Source organism: Phoca vitulina, unplaced genomic scaffold (genome assembly GCF_004348235.1).
Source record: "Phoca vitulina isolate PV1807 unplaced genomic scaffold, GSC_HSeal_1.0 scaffold4, whole genome shotgun sequence".
Taxonomy (NCBI): domain Eukaryota; kingdom Metazoa; phylum Chordata; class Mammalia; order Carnivora; family Phocidae; genus Phoca; species Phoca vitulina.
In genome coordinates, this window is record NW_022589707.1 from 22,263,470 (window position 1) to 22,281,222 (window position 17,753).

At 39.1% G+C, this 17,753-nt stretch overlaps 1 protein-coding gene across 5 annotated transcripts in view; it reads left to right on the forward strand.

Moving 5' to 3' along the window:
* FAM3C (FAM3 metabolism regulating signaling molecule C) overlaps positions 1-13,725 on the forward strand; it is a 53,265-nt gene extending 39,540 nt beyond the window's left edge. For all 5 annotated transcript variants that reach the window (XM_032401694.1, XM_032401692.1, XM_032401693.1 and 2 more), the window contains 3 exons: positions 351-435; positions 10,584-10,710; positions 11,316-13,725. In XM_032401694.1, coding sequence (XP_032257585.1) covers positions 351-435; positions 10,584-10,710; positions 11,316-11,405 — 302 coding nt within the window. In that variant the 3' untranslated portion in view covers positions 11,406-13,725. The remainder of the gene's footprint in view (positions 1-350; positions 436-10,583; positions 10,711-11,315) is intronic.
* The last annotated feature ends 4,028 nt before the right edge of the window (positions 13,726-17,753 follow it).

Here is a 17,753-nt window from a genome sequence, read left to right on the forward strand (position 1 = left end):
CTACGCTCCTCCCCCATCCCCATCAGGTTTCTTTCTTCAAATGGTCAGTCATACTTTAATACAACTTTGCTATGTTTTTTTTCATTTAGCCCCTGGAATATCAGTACAGAAGACACATAGGATGAATCAGGGTTGGGAAATTCTAAGTTGATGGTGGGATCCTATTAAAGGACAAAGTTCATTTTTAACCTGTTCATAAGCTTTGACTCCCTTTTGGTTACTCTACATTTGAAATTATTGATTTGCAAATACTTTATATTTTAGTTAATATTAACTTTTAAGTGGTTATCATGACGGCTACTTAGTCACTAAAAAACCCCAAAACCCATCAATCCTTTCTTTTTCTTCAGATGTGGCCCCATTTATTGAGTTTCTGAAGTCCATACAAGATGGAACAATAGTCTTAATGGGAACATATGATGATGGAGCAACCAAGTATGTAAACTTAAAAATTTATATTATTTTTGGAACTATAATTAATTATAAAGCAATACATTTTCAATGAAAAAATTTACAAAATAGAGCAAAGTAATCAATTCCAGATAAACACTATTAACATTTTATTTGCTTCCTTCTTTCTGTGTATTTATCATACATATATTGTCATAAAATTCGATCCACATACCTCAAGTTTGTTATGCCCTGTTTTTAACAACCTTAAATTGTTTTTTCTCTAACATTAATATTCTTAAGTAGCATTTTTCATGGCCTACCAACAGTTGATCATATGTCCCCACCTTTATTTAAAATTTCCCTATTATTGCCAGATTTATTTTATTATAAATAACATTTCCATAAACATCCTTTTCCATAAATGATTTTGCACTTTTGATTATGTCCTTAGGGTAAGTTCCTAGAAGTGGAGTTAACTGTGAAAGAATAGGTGTGATAATGTTTTTCATAATGTTTAACACATGGTAATTTATAACTTTTTTCTTAAAATTGCATATGTTGTAAAATTTGTAAAATCAGAAAAGCACAAAGAAAAAACAAGTTACAGTTCATCTATTCAGTGATGACCACTGATAATTTACTTTCCATATCTAGTTTTCTTAATATACATATTTTCTTCATCTTAAACATTTGGAATGCTAGTATTTATAGCATTTCTTTTGATTTATTTATGTGGTGGATATTTTCCTGTAACATTAAATAGTTTTGATAACAAAATTGTTCATGTCTGCCTCATATAATTCTTAAACATGTGTCTTGATTTAAAATTTATTTAATAAAACACCTACTGCTGGACCCTCAGGCTATTTCCAAATTTTCATACTTAGCAAAAGTGTACTGTCTTAAAAATTTTTGAACAGTCATCTCTATTTCCTTAAGACAGATTTTTTTTGATGTGAGGTGTTGAATTAAAGGATGTGTATGTTTTTTAAAAAGGATTTTTTAAGGTTTATACAAATTTAACATGTCTCTCAGAAGTTCCAGGACACCGATTGTTTTTAAGAAGTTTTGGAAAGAGATTTTGTTAATGTGCCTTTCTTTGGTTATTGGTGAGATTGCATTTTTTTTTCACAAGTATATTTGGCTCTTTCTCTTGCAAAGTGTCTTTTGACCATTTAGGTTGACTCCGAAGTTTAGACTCATTCTTATTTAGTGAAGTGTATGGATTTTTCATTTTAGTTTCTTCTACTTTTATACTTAAGAAGTATTTTCCCATCTCCAAATTGAATACTTAGTAGATTTTCCTATTCCAGTGACTTCACTGTTTTCATGTATTTTAAAAAATGCATTCATTATTTCCCAGTGGCTTACAATGCCTATTTTTATGTAGATTTGACTTTGTTTTTAGTTGTGTTCTGTTCCTACTTCTTCCTGCCCCAATCAGACACTATTATAATTTTTTAATAACTATTTTATAAAAATTAAGTATACTACCTTTCTGGGGTGGCTGAGACCCCTTTAATAGCGTTTCTCAAATCCCTTCTATGATATTTTATCCAGATGAAAAGTATGATACTTTTGTCAAGAATGAAAGACATCCTTTACAGATCTTAATTGAAAAGGCTTGAAATTCCACCTCAGAATATGGCATGTCTTTCTATTTATTGATTTTTTTCTACATGTATTTAACGTGTAACTACATTATTGCAGATTTGCACTAACAAAACAGGGCTATGGGCACCTGGGTGTCTCAGTCAGTTGAGCGTCTGCCTTCTGCTCAGGTCATGATCTGAGGGTCCTGGGATCAAGTCCTACATTGGGCTCCCTGTTCAGTGGGGAGCCTGCTTCTCCCTCTCCCTCTGCCCCTCCCCCCGCTCAGGCTCACGTGCTCTCTCTCAAAAATAAATAAAATCTTTAAAAAAAAAAAAAAGAAAAAACAGGGCTACTTTGTGACTGTTTTAAAACTGAAGTATTTTCTTTGACATACATTATAGCTGGTTCAACTAAGGATGTGTTAAATCCGTAGATCAATAAAATTGGCATATGCATCCATTGCCATTTAGCTACATAGAACTAAACAGAATGCAATTAGGCTTTCCTTACCAAAAACCAAGTAACTCGCTGTTTGCTTTTGCTGATAGGATATTACATGTATAATTTGAGGTTTAAAAATTTTTAAAAACCCTACTTTTCTGAATAGACACACATGACCTCTCTTTTTCATCATGTTATTTCATTATTATACCTGCTCGGCTTCAGACCTGTTTCTCTTCTAATAAGAAATTGTGGTCATACCTAAGAACTAAGGCAGGATGATGTTTATTCTTTAGCTGCTATTTATTGGTGCCCATCACATACCAAAAGCGGCCTCAGAAGACGTTCAACCTGTAAGGCAAAAACAGAAATCTAAGCTTGGATGTCTTTACCCTTGTATATGTATCAGTATATGATTCAACTTCTATGCAGTTAAATGAATTCAGTTGTGTGCGTTTTCATTTTGGGGCACATGAATTTGTATTTTGAATACTTCCTTGTTCCAAATACAGGTTAAATAAATTGTATCATGTCCTTTATACAAAAATGGACAATCCTTATAAATGGCCATCTACATCTATTAAATATAACAGAATATAAACATATTCCTTGGCAGGTATCTGATTGTGGAACATTTGAAATGATTCATCAGTGGTGGAATACCCAGTCTTTCATGGGAATAGAAGTTCTGCTTCAACTGATATGTGTTAGTGCTTTTCTTTACATAAGGATGCTGGATTTTCCCTCAAAAGGAGTAGTTTGTTCTCCCACTTATACCCAAAAGAGTCTACTTTTTTTTTTTTTTGGTAAGATTTTATTTATTCGTGAGAGAGAGCGAGCACAAGTGGGGGAGCAGCAGAGGGAGAGGGAGAAGCGGGTTCCACAGCAAGCAGGGAGCCCGACCCGGGGCTGCATCCTAGGACCCTGGGAACAAGGCCTGAGCCAAAGGCAGGCACATAACCAGCTGAGCCACCCAGGCGCCCCTACCCAAAAGAGTTTAGAATATGAAATGGATGTGCCTGCTTTCTCCAACAGGGAGTTGGTATCCGTTCTCCATAGTTGTCCCTGTCTGATCCCAGTACTCCTATCTGCAGTGAGCTCCTTGGCTGTACTGTGAACTTCTGAGAATGTCTGGGCTTGGTCTCTATCAGAGCATTTCCCAAAGTGTGTTCTGGTGGGATCCCAGTTCTCTAAACCTGTACTGGGGGAATAAGTTTGGAGATGGCACCTTGCATTTTGCCCCTTTCAGGGATTTATAATGCAGGGCCCTGAACTTTGGCCCTAAGGAAACCTCTTTACCTTTGTTTATCCCAGTATTTCTTGATTTTAACAAGGAAGCCCATTTTATTTGTGTGTGTTTTTTTTTGAAGATTTATTTATTTGAGAGAGAGAGTGTGTGCAGGGGGAGGGAGAGAGGGAGGAGAGAAGCTGACTCCCCACTGAGCGTGGAGCCCTACTCGGGGCTAGATCTCAGGACCCTGAGATCATGACCTGAGTCGAAATCAAGAGTTGGATGCTTAACTAACTGCACCATCCAGGCACCCCTGGAAGCCCATTTAAAACAAAACAAAACAACTACATTTAAGAACACTTACATTTGGAGAATGCAGGTCTCTAATGATGCCTACTTTCTACCCAGACCCCTCTAAAATAAGTTCTTTATTTAATGAAGAATTATAATAGTTTGAATGAGCAAGCTAAATTTTGCTATTGTATTCCTCCCTTTGGAGACAACACTCTATGACATGTGTACCTCCTGGCTAAGTGAAGGGTTTAAATGCAGGTGTCCTGAAGTATGGGATCTGAAAAGTCCTTGTTTCTGCACCCCACGCCGGGCAGAATTCCCAGGGACTGTTCTACAAATAGCACCTCTGAAGGGCGCCAGTATCTCATCATTCTCTATTTGAAACAAAACAAAAAAGTATCCCTAAGTCAACGAACATTATGTTCTCAGGGTTGGTCTTCCTCTAAATTCCACCAGGTAGTCTTAGTAGTCTTAGCCTGGGTAAATGGAACAATAAATATGTTCCCCAAATCATTTGATGCTTTACTTGTTTGAAACTAATGAGCATTTCTCTTTCAGTCTTCCCTTTCCCTGCTCAGTACTCAGGGCTCTTGTAACCTTCTGTCATGTTAAGTTTCTAGGTGGGTTTACTCTCCTGGCTGCATTTTTTGGGCATTGGTTCTCTGGTTGATTATCAACCCTTTAAAATGAGTGCCCCAGTCAAACCCAGGGTTCCTGATGGGGTCTGGCCATTTCAGGGTACAGCGGAGGTGCTAGCTTTTACCGTGTTGGAGATACGCTTCTTTGAATATTTATACAGACTAGTATTATATTCGTTTTCTTTAAAAGGTCACGTCACATTTTTGGCTTGTGAATTTTTGGTTAAGTTAAAGTCTCAGATCATTTCATTTGCTCTCTGATCTTTTTTTTTTTTTATAACCACTGCCAAATCAGGTCTTTCTCCGCATTCAGGACTTGATTTTGTTTAATCCTTGTTATCCTTGTTAAATTTAATTTTGCTGACTTTGGCCCATTAGGTCATGATGCTGACATTTGTCCTATGAGAGTTCCATGATCCAGGCTTTGTAGTCTCTCCAGAGTCATTCTTCTGTCTAAGTTGAAGTCATTGATAAAACTATTCACCAAGGGCGGTGCGCCATCCTGCCAGGGTCCTCCTCCAAGGGTTTCTTCTGTTAATCAACTACAGAAACTGTTTTTTAAACAGCTGCCCATGTACCCTAACAGGCACCCCATCCAGCTGCTGTTCCATTATTTTATTCATAGAGGCTGTTTTCAGAGACTCTCAGATGCTCACTTGAAATTCATGAGCTATGCTAATTACACTGCCCTGATCTCCTGCCCGCAAACCTCTTCAGATGCCGAAATAGCTGACATGACCTTAACTTGGCTTGATTTATTCCTCCCTCTTCCTCACTACCCCCTCTTTTTCCTCCTCCCCCCCCCTTTTTTTTGTTCACAGGCTCTCCTTGTTGTAATCCATTCTAGAATTTGCTAAAAATTGGAAGTAGCTTTATTGACCATTGTTTCTAAAAATTTCCTTGCCTTTTTTTGAAGACTGGAATATGTAATTTACTTTTAATGACTTAGCATCTTCATTTTCCATGATGTTTCTAAAATAACAGACACTGCCTTGAAGATTATATTGAAGTTCCTTAGAATTTAACTGTGTGACGTGTGTGGGCCTGGAGGCTTACTTTACAGCACTGATATAGACATTCCTGAACTGCTCTTCCCTTTTTATGTCGATCAGAGTGTTTGCCTCCCTGGAAAAGGCAGGCATGCTTTGATCTCCATATTATATCATTCTTGTGAAACAGTGGATCCCTTCGTTGTTTGCACTTGGTAGCAAAAGTTCTTTGTGTGGCCTGTAATGGCTTTATGAGTCTCATCTTATCCTGAGCACTACCGGTCTTCCTGGTAGTAATATTCAGAGTTTCCTCATTAGTAATATGATTTGCCCTATGCTTTTGGACACTTCTGAGTTTGTGCCCATCACAGAACACTCCTGTTGTAGCACTGATTTATAATCTATCCTCCTCTTTTCCAAGGTCGTTAGCAATTATATAGTGAAAATTATTTGTTTTTTTTTTTTTTGTCTTTGAAGAGTCCTATTCTCATAAGAGCTTCTAATCTGAACTTTTTATAATGTGCTGTCTTTAAAGTCTAGGCTACATGGTCACCTGTGCCTAGCTTTGCTTTTTCTTCAGTCTCTTGAAGTAATATGGCGATTTTCTTCCAAAGTTCTTGACACTTCTACTTCCCAGGTGGTTCTTCCCTGTTAATCAGAGTGGGGCCCAGAATATTAATTCTCCATGTTGCTTTCAAGAAAGGGAGCATTGGCCTGTTGTGGTGGCATGACTGTGGGGCTCTCAGATGCTCCTCCTCCCCAGCAAAGATGGAGGCGGGTCTCTGAGTCGCCCCCTCTCCCGTTCCTGTTGCCTCCATTGCTACTCCCTATCGCCCCTGTGCAGCTTTAGAATCTCTTCAGAAAAACTTGGTCCCTATCTCTGCCATCTTGTTTGTCGCAGAATAATTTTTGATTCATTTTAAAGAAAATTCTTTTTTTTTTTTTTTTTTAAAGATTTTATTTATTTATTTGAGAGAGAGAATGAGATAGAGAGAGCATGAGAGTGGGGAGGGTCAGAGGGAGAAGCAAACTCCCTGCTGAGCAGGGAGCCCGATGCGGGACTCGATCCCAGGACTCCAGGATCATGACCTGAGCCGAAGGCAGTCGCTTAACCAACTGAGCCACCCAGGCGCCCCGAAAATTCTTAACTAGAATAATTTATTCCATAAAAATTTTCAACATCTCAGCTAATTTTTTAATAACATTTGTTTTTTATTTTTTAATAGCTTATTTATTTATTTAGAGATAGAGCACAAGCTGGGGGCGCTGAGGGGCAGAGAGAGTAGGAGAGAGTCTTAAGCAGGCTCCACACCCAGTGTGGAGCCCGACGCGGGGCTTGATCTCACGACCCTGAGATCGTGACCTAAGCTGAAATCAAGAGTCCGATGTTTAACCAACTGAGCCACCCACATGCCCCAGCATCTCAGCGAGTTAAGACCATTCGTGGAGATTAAAGTATTTGTAACAAACTCAAGGTGCTCCTATATAGAATAAAAGCTTATATCTTTAAAATTTATACCATGTATACATTAGTTACACTGGCTTGTAAAGAAATGGGACATTTTGATACCTAACGTGTATTGAATCAGTGCTGAAAATATTGGCTACCTTTGCATGATTTTAAACTTCTTTTTGAAACATGAAATCGTCTTCTACTTAAATGAAAGATTTGAAAAAGGAATAATGAAATCCTTCAAATTCTACATAGGCAGAGCAGAGAACTTTAGAAATTATTGAGAAACTTAATCTTGTTTTACAACCATACTTAGATATACATAGAGACACGTGGCAGGGGTGCCCGAGGCCACCCCTGGGTCTGATGATTTGCTAGGACTCCCAGGACCCGGCCTGCAGCCCTGCTCACCTCATGGTACTATTTGTTACAGCAAAAGGATACAAAGCAAAATTAGCAAAGGGGAAATGTGCGCTCAGTGAAGTCCGGAGGGAAATGGGCTTCAGGTTCCCCGAGTCCCCTCCCAGGTGGAGTCGCACAGGACGCGCTTCCCTCCTCCGGCGACAGACGGTGACAGCACTGCGAAGTGCTGTCTAGTATGTACTGGGGACTCGGTGCCCAGGGATGTTACTTGCTGCTGCTCAGAGGCACCCCCGCCTGACCCCCCCCCAAATTTCAGCCTGCCCGGCAGGAAGTAGGTGTTCTGCAGAGACTGCACCGCTTGTGCAGCGTCCCGTTGCCGTCAGTTCCGGAGTGGGGGGAGCCCTCGCCGCATCCAGGCTGCCCCGCTGGGCCTTTCTACAGACAGCCTCCCAGGCCGCTGTGCCCCACCCTTCCCTGCGAGGGACCTGCGGGCATTCTCCCGGGAAAGGAGGAGGAAGGAGACAGATGAACGGAGCGAGTCCAAGCAAAGCGAAATTTTCCAGTTGCTTCTAGATCTCTGGCTAACTCGGCTTAGTTTATTCACGTAGATCAAAATGATCAGTTCTGAAATTCAGAAGTACAGGAGTAAAAATGACTGCCCTTCAATGTATTTCTTAATTGATGTAAGACTCATAGACAAGGAAGATTTTATTCACAATTTTTGCAGGCAGCCAGGCCTGCACTGGGATAAACCACCTACTTTGCAGGCAGTTTTTGCATCTAAAGCAGTCCCTTGGCATTTGTGAACTTCACATTCATTCATTCATTGAGCAACCCTAAGAGCCCATGAGGTGCCAGTGGAAACAAGAAGACAGGGTTCAGGCAATGCCTTCAGGGAGTGTCCCTCTAATACACACCTTGCTTATCAAGTGAGCAAACAAATGTGGAGTGATGGCTGATTCATGTAAGCACGGCATAGGATAACGTGGCTGCAGACTTCGGGGAGAAGGCTGGAAGCACGTGGACTTGAGTCTCTGAGGTCTCAAAATCTTCAGAGAGGCCAGGACTCCAGGGGTTCTTTTGCACAGTTATTTCATTTATTTTTATTTCACCAGGTTGTAAGTGCATCACTTTATATCGATTTGGGTCTGAAAGTCTAAATATTCTAGGGTTATAGGTGATTTTCTCAGTGATTCTCGTGAACTTCCTCCAGGAGAGCAGTGCCCAGGCTGTGGTTAAAACAGTTCCAGTACTGGGTATTTACCCCCCAAAATACAAAAATACTAATTCAAAGGGGTAGAAGCACCCCTATGTGTATTGCAGCATTATTTACAATAGCCAAGATAACAGAAGCAGCCCAAGGGTCCATCGAAAGGTGAACGGATAAAGAAGATGTGGTGGATATGTATATACGTGTACACACACACACACACACACACACACGAATATTAGCCATAAAGAAGAATGAAATCTTGCCATTTGCAATGACATAGATGGATAGAGCTAGAGAATATAATGCTAAGTGAAGTCAGTAAAGAAAGACAAATACCGTCTGATTTCACTCATGTGGAATTTAAGAAACAAAACAAGTAAAGGAAAAAGAGAGCAAGACAAACCAAGAAACAGCCTCTGAACTATAGAGAACAAACTGCTGGTTACCGGAGGGGAGGTGAGTGGGAGGATGGGGTAATAGGTGATGAGGATTAAGGAGTGTCCTTGTTGTGAAGAGCACCAGGTGTTGTATGGAATCATAGAATCAATATATTGTACACCTGAAACTACTATAACACTGTATCTTAACTACACTGGAATTAAAATTAAAAAAAAAAAATTGTTCCACTGCCGATGGATGTGGTTTGCATCAATTGGAAGTCTAATATATATATATACATATATATATATATATGCAGTTCTTTCTTTTTTATGAAGTTTTTTTTAAAACATAAATTATTTTGTTCATCTTGAAGTTAGTTAAATGAGAACTCTTGTACCTAGTGTTTCTTTCATTAATACATTGAAGGAGCTGACTGATACTAGCATGAGATGTTTCAACACTGTCAGATAAATAAGTACCTTCTTCACTCATGCTATTTGCATTTAGTGATCCCCCCTCCTCCCCCAGCTATTGGCAAATATAAAACTTCCCTTGACTCAGATTTTAGCAGAACAGACCTCTCCAACTGACCTGTAAGTGCCATCTTTTGGGAGCTATAGAGACCTTACTGCCTTTTTTTTTTTCTCTACAGCCAGCATGTTATCTACTGAATCTCTTCTTTTTTTGTGAGACGGGAGATTGAGAATTCTCAGCATTAAGATAATAACCTACATAAAATTTATTTCTTTTTCTAAAGATTTTATTTATTTGACAGAGACATAGAGCCAGAGAGCACAAGCGGAGGGAATGGCAGAGGGAGAGGTAGAAGCAGGCTCAGCACTGAGCAGGGAGCCCGATGGGGACTCGATCCCGGGACCCTGGGACCATGACCTGAGCCGAAGGCAGACGCTTAACCATCTGAGCCACCCAGGCGCCCCCCCTACACAAAAGTCCTTAATGCCAAATTTCATTTAGCTGTTTCCCTACCACTTGACTTTTGCCACTGCCCTTCCTCGTTGGCAGGTACTTAACTGCTGTCTGGTTAATGTTCATTTTTATTAAATAATCACTCGACATTATTATTAAAGTATAATTTATATACTTACTCTCAAGGTTCATTTTCTTTTAAAGACACCATAGTATTAGAAGCACCTAGATTTTTGTTAGCATTTACCTTTATTCAGATGTAATTCACAAAGGGATTAGTGGAAATTCAAAGTGATTTTTAATTTTACGAAGATATGGGTTGCTTAAGACCTTGTATTAACCTAAGTAGGCATCTGCTAACTACAGGATCCCTTATTTATTTGATGGATGTGGATGAAAGTGAATTATTGTAAAATAAAGACATCTAAAAGGTATTTCTTCGTGGAATAAACTTAAAACTAATTGCTAGATTTCGTGTCGGTTGTCACTAGAGAATTCAAATAGCAGGAATGTTGCTCTGAAAAAAATTCTGTATTTTTTTATGTTCTCTTATTTGAGCTGGTATTTTCTCATCCATGTTACATGTTAATATAGTGGCGAATCAGTATGACTTAGATAATGTACAGTGCTCTGTGTTTATCGTGTTATTCTTTTCTTCCTCTTTAAGACTCAATGATGAGGCACGGCGGCTCATTGCTGAATTGGGAAGTACATCTATTACTAATCTTGGTTTCAGAGACAACTGGGTCTTCTGTGGTGGGAAAGGCATCAAGACAAAAAGCCCCTTTGAACAGGTTAGTGTCTTAGACTTTCATAATTAATGGACAAAAGTAGATTGTGTGAAACCATACAGTGCATAGTCGTATCCTAGTTATTTGAAACTTAGACAAAGCAGCCATTAAATATGTTTATATGTTTTTTCATAAGCTCTTGGTAATCAGTTACTTGAAATAATCGTGCACTGATTTAAAATCAAAACTGAAAAATAGTCCTATTCTGCATGGAGAATTTTTTCCTATATGACAGTGCATCGGCATATGATTGCCTTTATCATGAGCCGTTTAGGAAGCGTTCATAAAGATTTTATTTGAGCTTTTGATAGTATAATCAGTTAAGTTTAGAAATACTTTAGAACTTAGTAGAATGTAAACTTTGCCTTTTGGCTAACAAATGATCCTTCCGAAAACTTCTGCACTGTTTTGTTCTTTCGGCTGGTATTTGAAGGTCTGCCCGGCCCCAGGGGTTGCTCATTTACTCTTGAACAGTAATTTGCATGAATTCATCACTGACATGAGTGTTACTGAAACGAGTACACTAAAGTATGTTATGGGAGAGAAGCAGTTCATAAAGGTGGTTTTTTTTTTTTTTTAAACTGTATACTATTACTGTATTCCAACAGCACATAAAGAACAATAAGGACACAAACAAATATGAAGGATGGCCCGAAGTTGTCGAAATGGAAGGCTGCATCCCCCAGAAGCAAGATTAATGCAGAGGAACTTGAAGGAAACGCACTTTCACTATTAATGGCTGAGCTGTGACAGAGAAGCTACATGTAAATACTTTAGGAGCATGCAGCCGTCTCGGTGTGTGCATGAGCATTATCTCTTTTGATATCAGGATTATTTATTGCTAACGTAAATAGACGCCTTTGTAAATAGTCATCATAATGAGCAAATCACTGAACCATTTCTAAGCACATTTCCCTAATAATAGTACAGTGTTAGACTGCTACAGTAATGACATCTTTTAATTCTAAAAGCATACCCAGTGGATAACTGAATAGATTGTGAAAAATACATTGATATACATACGGGTTGCTGTGAAAACCTATCATGGAATAATATGGATTTTAGGGAGGAGACTTTGTTTTATTTTATATATGTATGCGTGTGTGTGTGTGTGTATATATATACATATTCGTATATATATATGCATATATATGTTGACTTTTAATGATAGTATCTTTTAAATTACAAAGATACTTGGCTAGTTGTGTGTGTAATGTTCCTTTATAGTCTGACTTTCTGGTGTACCTTTTTTCTGTTTTTCTCTTCTCTTCCCAAAAAACCTAGAAATAAAATGATATGAAAACCTGTATCAGATATGTGAAAAGCACAACAGAATTCTTTTTTTTAATGTACACAGTAAAAAAGGAAATATGTAAATGTAGGTGGTATTCAGGACTGTAGCTTTCTGGGTTTTGTGTTGGCAGTGTGAATAATCTGAATTCACAGAAGCTGCTTAGAATGAGGCCGGGGGCGGCAGCCGCACAGAGCCAGGGACACGGGCCCCGGCCCTTCTGCACCCTAACCAGGGGGTTCGGGACAGCCGTGGCTATGTAGTTAACACAACGCTGGTGGAGGTTTCCTTATTTAATTGTTACCAGCATTGGCCAAGTGGTTTGGAAAGAGGCATGCTTTAATGTCACCATTATTTTGATGGTAAACCAAGAAATATAATTCTGTATTCATCTAACTTCATAATAGCAATTTTTGCCTGAAGATATAACAACATATTTAGGAAAGTCTTAAATACTGAGTGGACTGATAACATTTAAAAAATAATCTTTATTTGACTCCAGATGATTTCATACCCAGCTCTACATAAAATTGTGTTCACTTGAGATGTTCACTGAATGGCTCAAGTTTGTTTTTGTTTTGTTTTGTTTTTGTGTTAGGGCATTAAATACCTACAGTGTATGAAGTATCTTAAACTGGAACATAAATTAACGATCATACTACTCCCAATAGAAGGCAGCACTTAAATTTTGAATCTAAATTTTAGATGACTTGTATAAAAAAACTAAAGGCAGTATTTTTATTTTGCTGTAAACCAACTTGGAAGCTATTCAGCTATTTCTTAAATATTAATGAACTTTGGGGTACTGGTTCTTCTCTCAAACTGAATGTAATTCAAGAATAAATGCACCTTACACATTTAAAGAATTTTTGTAAACTTTTCAGATTTCTGGTGCTTATATTATAACTCACATTCAGCATGTGTATCTTGACATTTAAAATACTTCCCTAAATTCTGTCAATTAAAAGAACAGCTATTTTCCAGTTCCAGGGATGGTGAAATAAATGTTGCGTTTTTGCATTTTTTTTTTTTTTAAATAATGAAAATACTCTTGGTTTTGCATTGTGAATTGTTTTGTATTGTCTGGCAAAGTAATATACCTGCAGAACTTCATATTAATGTTTGTCAAGCATTTATTGTACTGCTTAGCATGGAAAATTTAAGACATTCCTGTGGTTTAACACACTAGTATCCTCAGGATATATCTTAACATGTATAGAATTTAAGTATCCAGATGGCAAGACATCCCTTTCGCGGTAAAAACTATAAAACGATAGCTTCATGAAGCTGTGCAAAATGTCCGAAGAAGGGAGAAAGACAGATTCTTGGGGCGGCTTTGGTGCAGTTTGCTTTTGTTTCAATTCTGTCTTGTATAGATCGTGCCAACTTTGGAAGCAATAATTTTACTACATTTCATCTTCAGATGTCTTTTAAAAGTCCACATTGTAAATGAAACAATGTTCCTTTAATGTTAAGAATTTTCTTTATTAAAATCAGAAATTTGGCATTGACATTTTGGTATATTAAATGGTGTATAAGGACTTTCGGATGCATATTTTTTATTTGTAATCACAAAATTTTTTTTTTCTGGAACAAGTGTATTATAATGTTCCTATTAATTAAGCCAAGACAGTAGGAAAATAAGTGATATTTGGGAAATTAAAGAAAAATTGAGCCAGAGTCTTTATATTCCTGACTTTAATTTGATTAAAGTAAAATTTATCATTGTTCTGTCTGCATTTTGTATTTGTTTTGAAATGAATCAGCTAATATTTTATTATTTTATGCCAGGTGAAGCTCAAGGCATTTAGCCTGCATTGCATTTATACTTCAACAGTTTTTACAAATTATAATTTGAAACCCCCAAAAGAGATGATAGTTTCAATTCAGTTGACATACCCCATTTTTAATCGAAGGAATGAGAAATGCATTGAGTTCAGGTAGAATATTAAGAGTACAAATATATTTAGAATACTTTTTAAAATGAGTATTAAAGAAAAAAATTACTTGTGTTGATCAGGGAAAAGATTTGCCACTTAACCTCTTCAATCAGGCCTTGGACAGCAGTTGGTACATGTAGATTAACAGTGGCAGGGTAAAGTACCAAATTTTACCTTTTCTAAAGCACCCCTCGGAATTATTTTGCTGCCTCTACCCAGGATGATTTTTCTATCACATACTTCGTTTTTGATTGTCACATGCCAATAGCTACTCAATACCTGTTCCCCTCAGAGCTCTCTCAATTTCACTACTCCCATCCTGCTGCTTGTGTCTCTTCTCCCACACCCCCTTTCTTGAGGTTCCTGTCAAATCAAAGGTAGCTAGAGCAAAAACTAGGCAGGCCTGGCTTGGGAGCGGCAGTCTGTTGCTAGGCAGCTTGAGGAAGCATGGGGAAGGCCATCCAGGAACCTAAGACTACGTCCACCAGTACCTTCCTGCAATCCAGCGAGGGTGTAGGCCACTGGAGGGCAGCTCTATGGAGGAAATGCTTTCAACACTACGATGTCTCTTCTAGAAAGGAAAAGGACTGGCTGGCCCTTCAGTTAGAAGAAAAATGCCTCTTGCCTTGTTTGATGGGCAGTTTATAAGCAGACTTATTACGGGGAAGACCACCTTCCCAGAACAGCTAGTTCACAGGTACAACTTGCTGCCGTTACTAAACTCACCGTTCAGGGGCGCCTGGCTGGCTCAGTCAGTAGAGCATGTGGCTCTTGATCTTGGGGTTGTGAGTTGGAGCCCCACCTTGGCTCTAGGGATTACTTAAATAGAAACACAACTCACTTCAGCTCTACATAAAGTATGCCCATCACTGGAGTGCATTGAACATTGAAAGAAGTTGAGACTAAGTTGGCAAAACATAGTCCTATATTTGGGAAAATTGACTGATGAAACTGCATGCTTCTGATGTTCCATGTAATCCGCCCATGTTTATTTTACTCGATCGCCAGCAAGGAAAAGGGCCTACAACCTTAAAGAGGAGTGAATTCGGTAATGGAGACAGTGTGTGTATTGGGTAAGAGTCAGACTTGCCTGAGTGTGTGTCTCTCTCCCTCATTGTTGACTGCACGAGGAACCTGAGAAGGTCCGCCTCCTCACTGCGGTAAGTGAGGGATGGTACCACGCGTTCGTGGTGCCTGCCGAAGTGCCTGGCACGCACTGCATGAAATGCAACTGCTAGTCTTGCTGTTCTGATCGACTGTGCCTCTTGAAGGCTAGTCATGTTTTAGCCAAAGAGAAAAGTTGGCCAGCCTCCTTCAGCTTCCCAATCCCATCCTACCGAATGCTATGGTCTTAATGTTTGTATCCCCCCAGCATCCCTATGTTGAAACCTAATCTCCAATGCAATGGTACTTGGAGGTGGGGCCTTTGGGAGGCGGTTAGGTCGGAAGGGTAGAGCCCTCACTGAAGGTAGAGCCCTTATCAAAGAGACCCCAGAGAGCTCCCTGCCTTCTGCCATGTGACGACACAGCAAGAAAACACATGAACCAAGAAGCAGGCCTTCACCAGACACTAAATCTCCGAGCACCTTGATCTTGGACTTCCCGGTCTCTAGAACTATGAGAACTGAATTTCTGTTGCTTATAAGCCCCCCAGTCTATGGTGTTTCGTTATAGCAACCTGAACGGACGAAGACACCAAGTCAGAAAGGAGCCATTGAATGACTTGGACGCTAAAGCTGCGACAAGGATGCAGCTCTTCACCTGGACCTAAGCCTCTGGCCATACACCTGCTCTTTCATTCAGTCCGCACTGACACCAACCAAACTCCTTTTCACACACAGAATTCGGGCTTTTGTGGTTCTCCAGGCATTGGCAATTCCAATAATCACCTGAGCTTGTACTTCTATAGAAATCTGGAACTCCTGGCCCAGGAATGAGGTGGAAAGCCAATTCTTGTGGAACTGTTAACACCTTACAAGGGTACGTTAAAATTCTGTTATGGAAATAGTCTGTTTAGGGAAGGTTCCCTCTAATTCTACAGCATTGGGTGTGTTGGACATGGACACAATGACAGTTGTGACAGTTGCAAATTTGAGATTGTAGTTCTCTATCAACAAAGTTTAGTTTCTCAAGAAATGATAAAGTGGGCATCCGGGGAAAGGAAGAAGTGTTCAAACCAGCAAAAGGAGGGAACTTCTCATTCTGAGTAGTGAAATTTATTTTTCAGCTTGTAAAGTCACTCAGCCCGTACCCATTAAATAGGGGGCATGTTGAAGAGGTTTTATCACATTCACTTTTTCAGTGTTTCCATTTTGCTGGCTTGCCTCGTACAAACCTATATGGAGCACACGTTGGTTGTCTGCCCGGGAGCTTGAGATGAAGCAACTTCACTGGATAGGCCCTTAAACTTACAGAATGTTGTACGTCAGTTATATCTCAGTAAAGCTGGAGGGAAAATGAAAATGATACAACTTACAAAAAACCACTTTAAAAAAAAAAAAAGGGATTATGTACTAGAAATAAAGGTGATTACTGACTTATATTTTGTATATTTATACCTTTAGTTAATGAAGAGTTCGAGGTGTATTTAAATGTGCAGTTAATTTTGGTGACATTTCTCTTTTGTCAAAGAATAATTGGGGGCTGCAAGAGGCCACCCTTCCTTCTTAGCTAAACATGACCGAGTGGGTATGGGCATGATTACGAGGGTTTGATTGTTCCTAGCATGCAAAGGGGAAGGCTCCTTGGCCCGTTTGGAGGTGAGCCTCCCCAAGGATTCAGAACAGCACTGGGACAGAAAGAACCGGGCAGCCCTCTGTCCCCCACTTGTTCCATTCTTTTCCATTCTTGCACACCAATCAGATGCTTCCACTTACTCTGCAAATTAAATCACATACGAAACTGCAGTTTGTGTTGACTTGGTCCACATTTATTATTACTTTCCTTTATAATCAGTGGGAGAGGCTGCTTTTCTGATCCTGATTTTGTTTCAAAAGGTTTTTTAAATCATGCAAACCACCTCTAGTGGTTTTGCTTTGGATATGAATGTAAATCATTACCAATGGTTAAGATTCATCCATGTATTAAAAATGACACTTTATGCAACAATTGGCTGTAAGCACAATAAAAAGGACGTAAGTATTTATTTAATGTCGCACTAAGTTAGTTTGATCTTTACCCCTGGTCATTTCCTTTTGGAATGATTGTTAGGCTCCTGCAAAATCCAACTGTTAACCACACTGGGATCTAAAATAGCAGGGAGTTTAAATCACTTTGAGCTTAGAAATCAAGAGGCAGTGTCTTTTAGTTCTATTTCATGGTGAATTCTAAGATCTCAGTTCTTCCATCACTTCACTACTGTGCTTCAACCAAATTTATACAGCCAAACCCTGAAGGAACATCCTGTAATTTTTATTATATTTACAAATACAAAAAAACTCTTTAAATGGTATGCTGTAAACGCAGTGTGTGACAATTTTGATGTTGCGTGAGGCACAATATTACGTGGTGGCGAAGGGCACAGATTCTGATTAATACATAGAAGTTACTGGAAACAATGCCCGGTATAGAGTAAGCGCTAAGTGTCTGCTATTATTTTCTGTTTCAAAGGAAATGAGTCCCTGGTGTCCCCCTGTGTCCCCCTTTCATGCTGTGCCACATGCATTTATGTCCTTCAGCTTACCCCATCACCCTACTCCAAGAAATGTTATGACTTATCACATCTGGTCTACAGTGAGAGTGAAATTTTAAAAAAAGAAAAAAATCAAGGCTTCCTAGCCAACTTTCCTTGAAAAGGACTTGTCCTGAGGAGTATT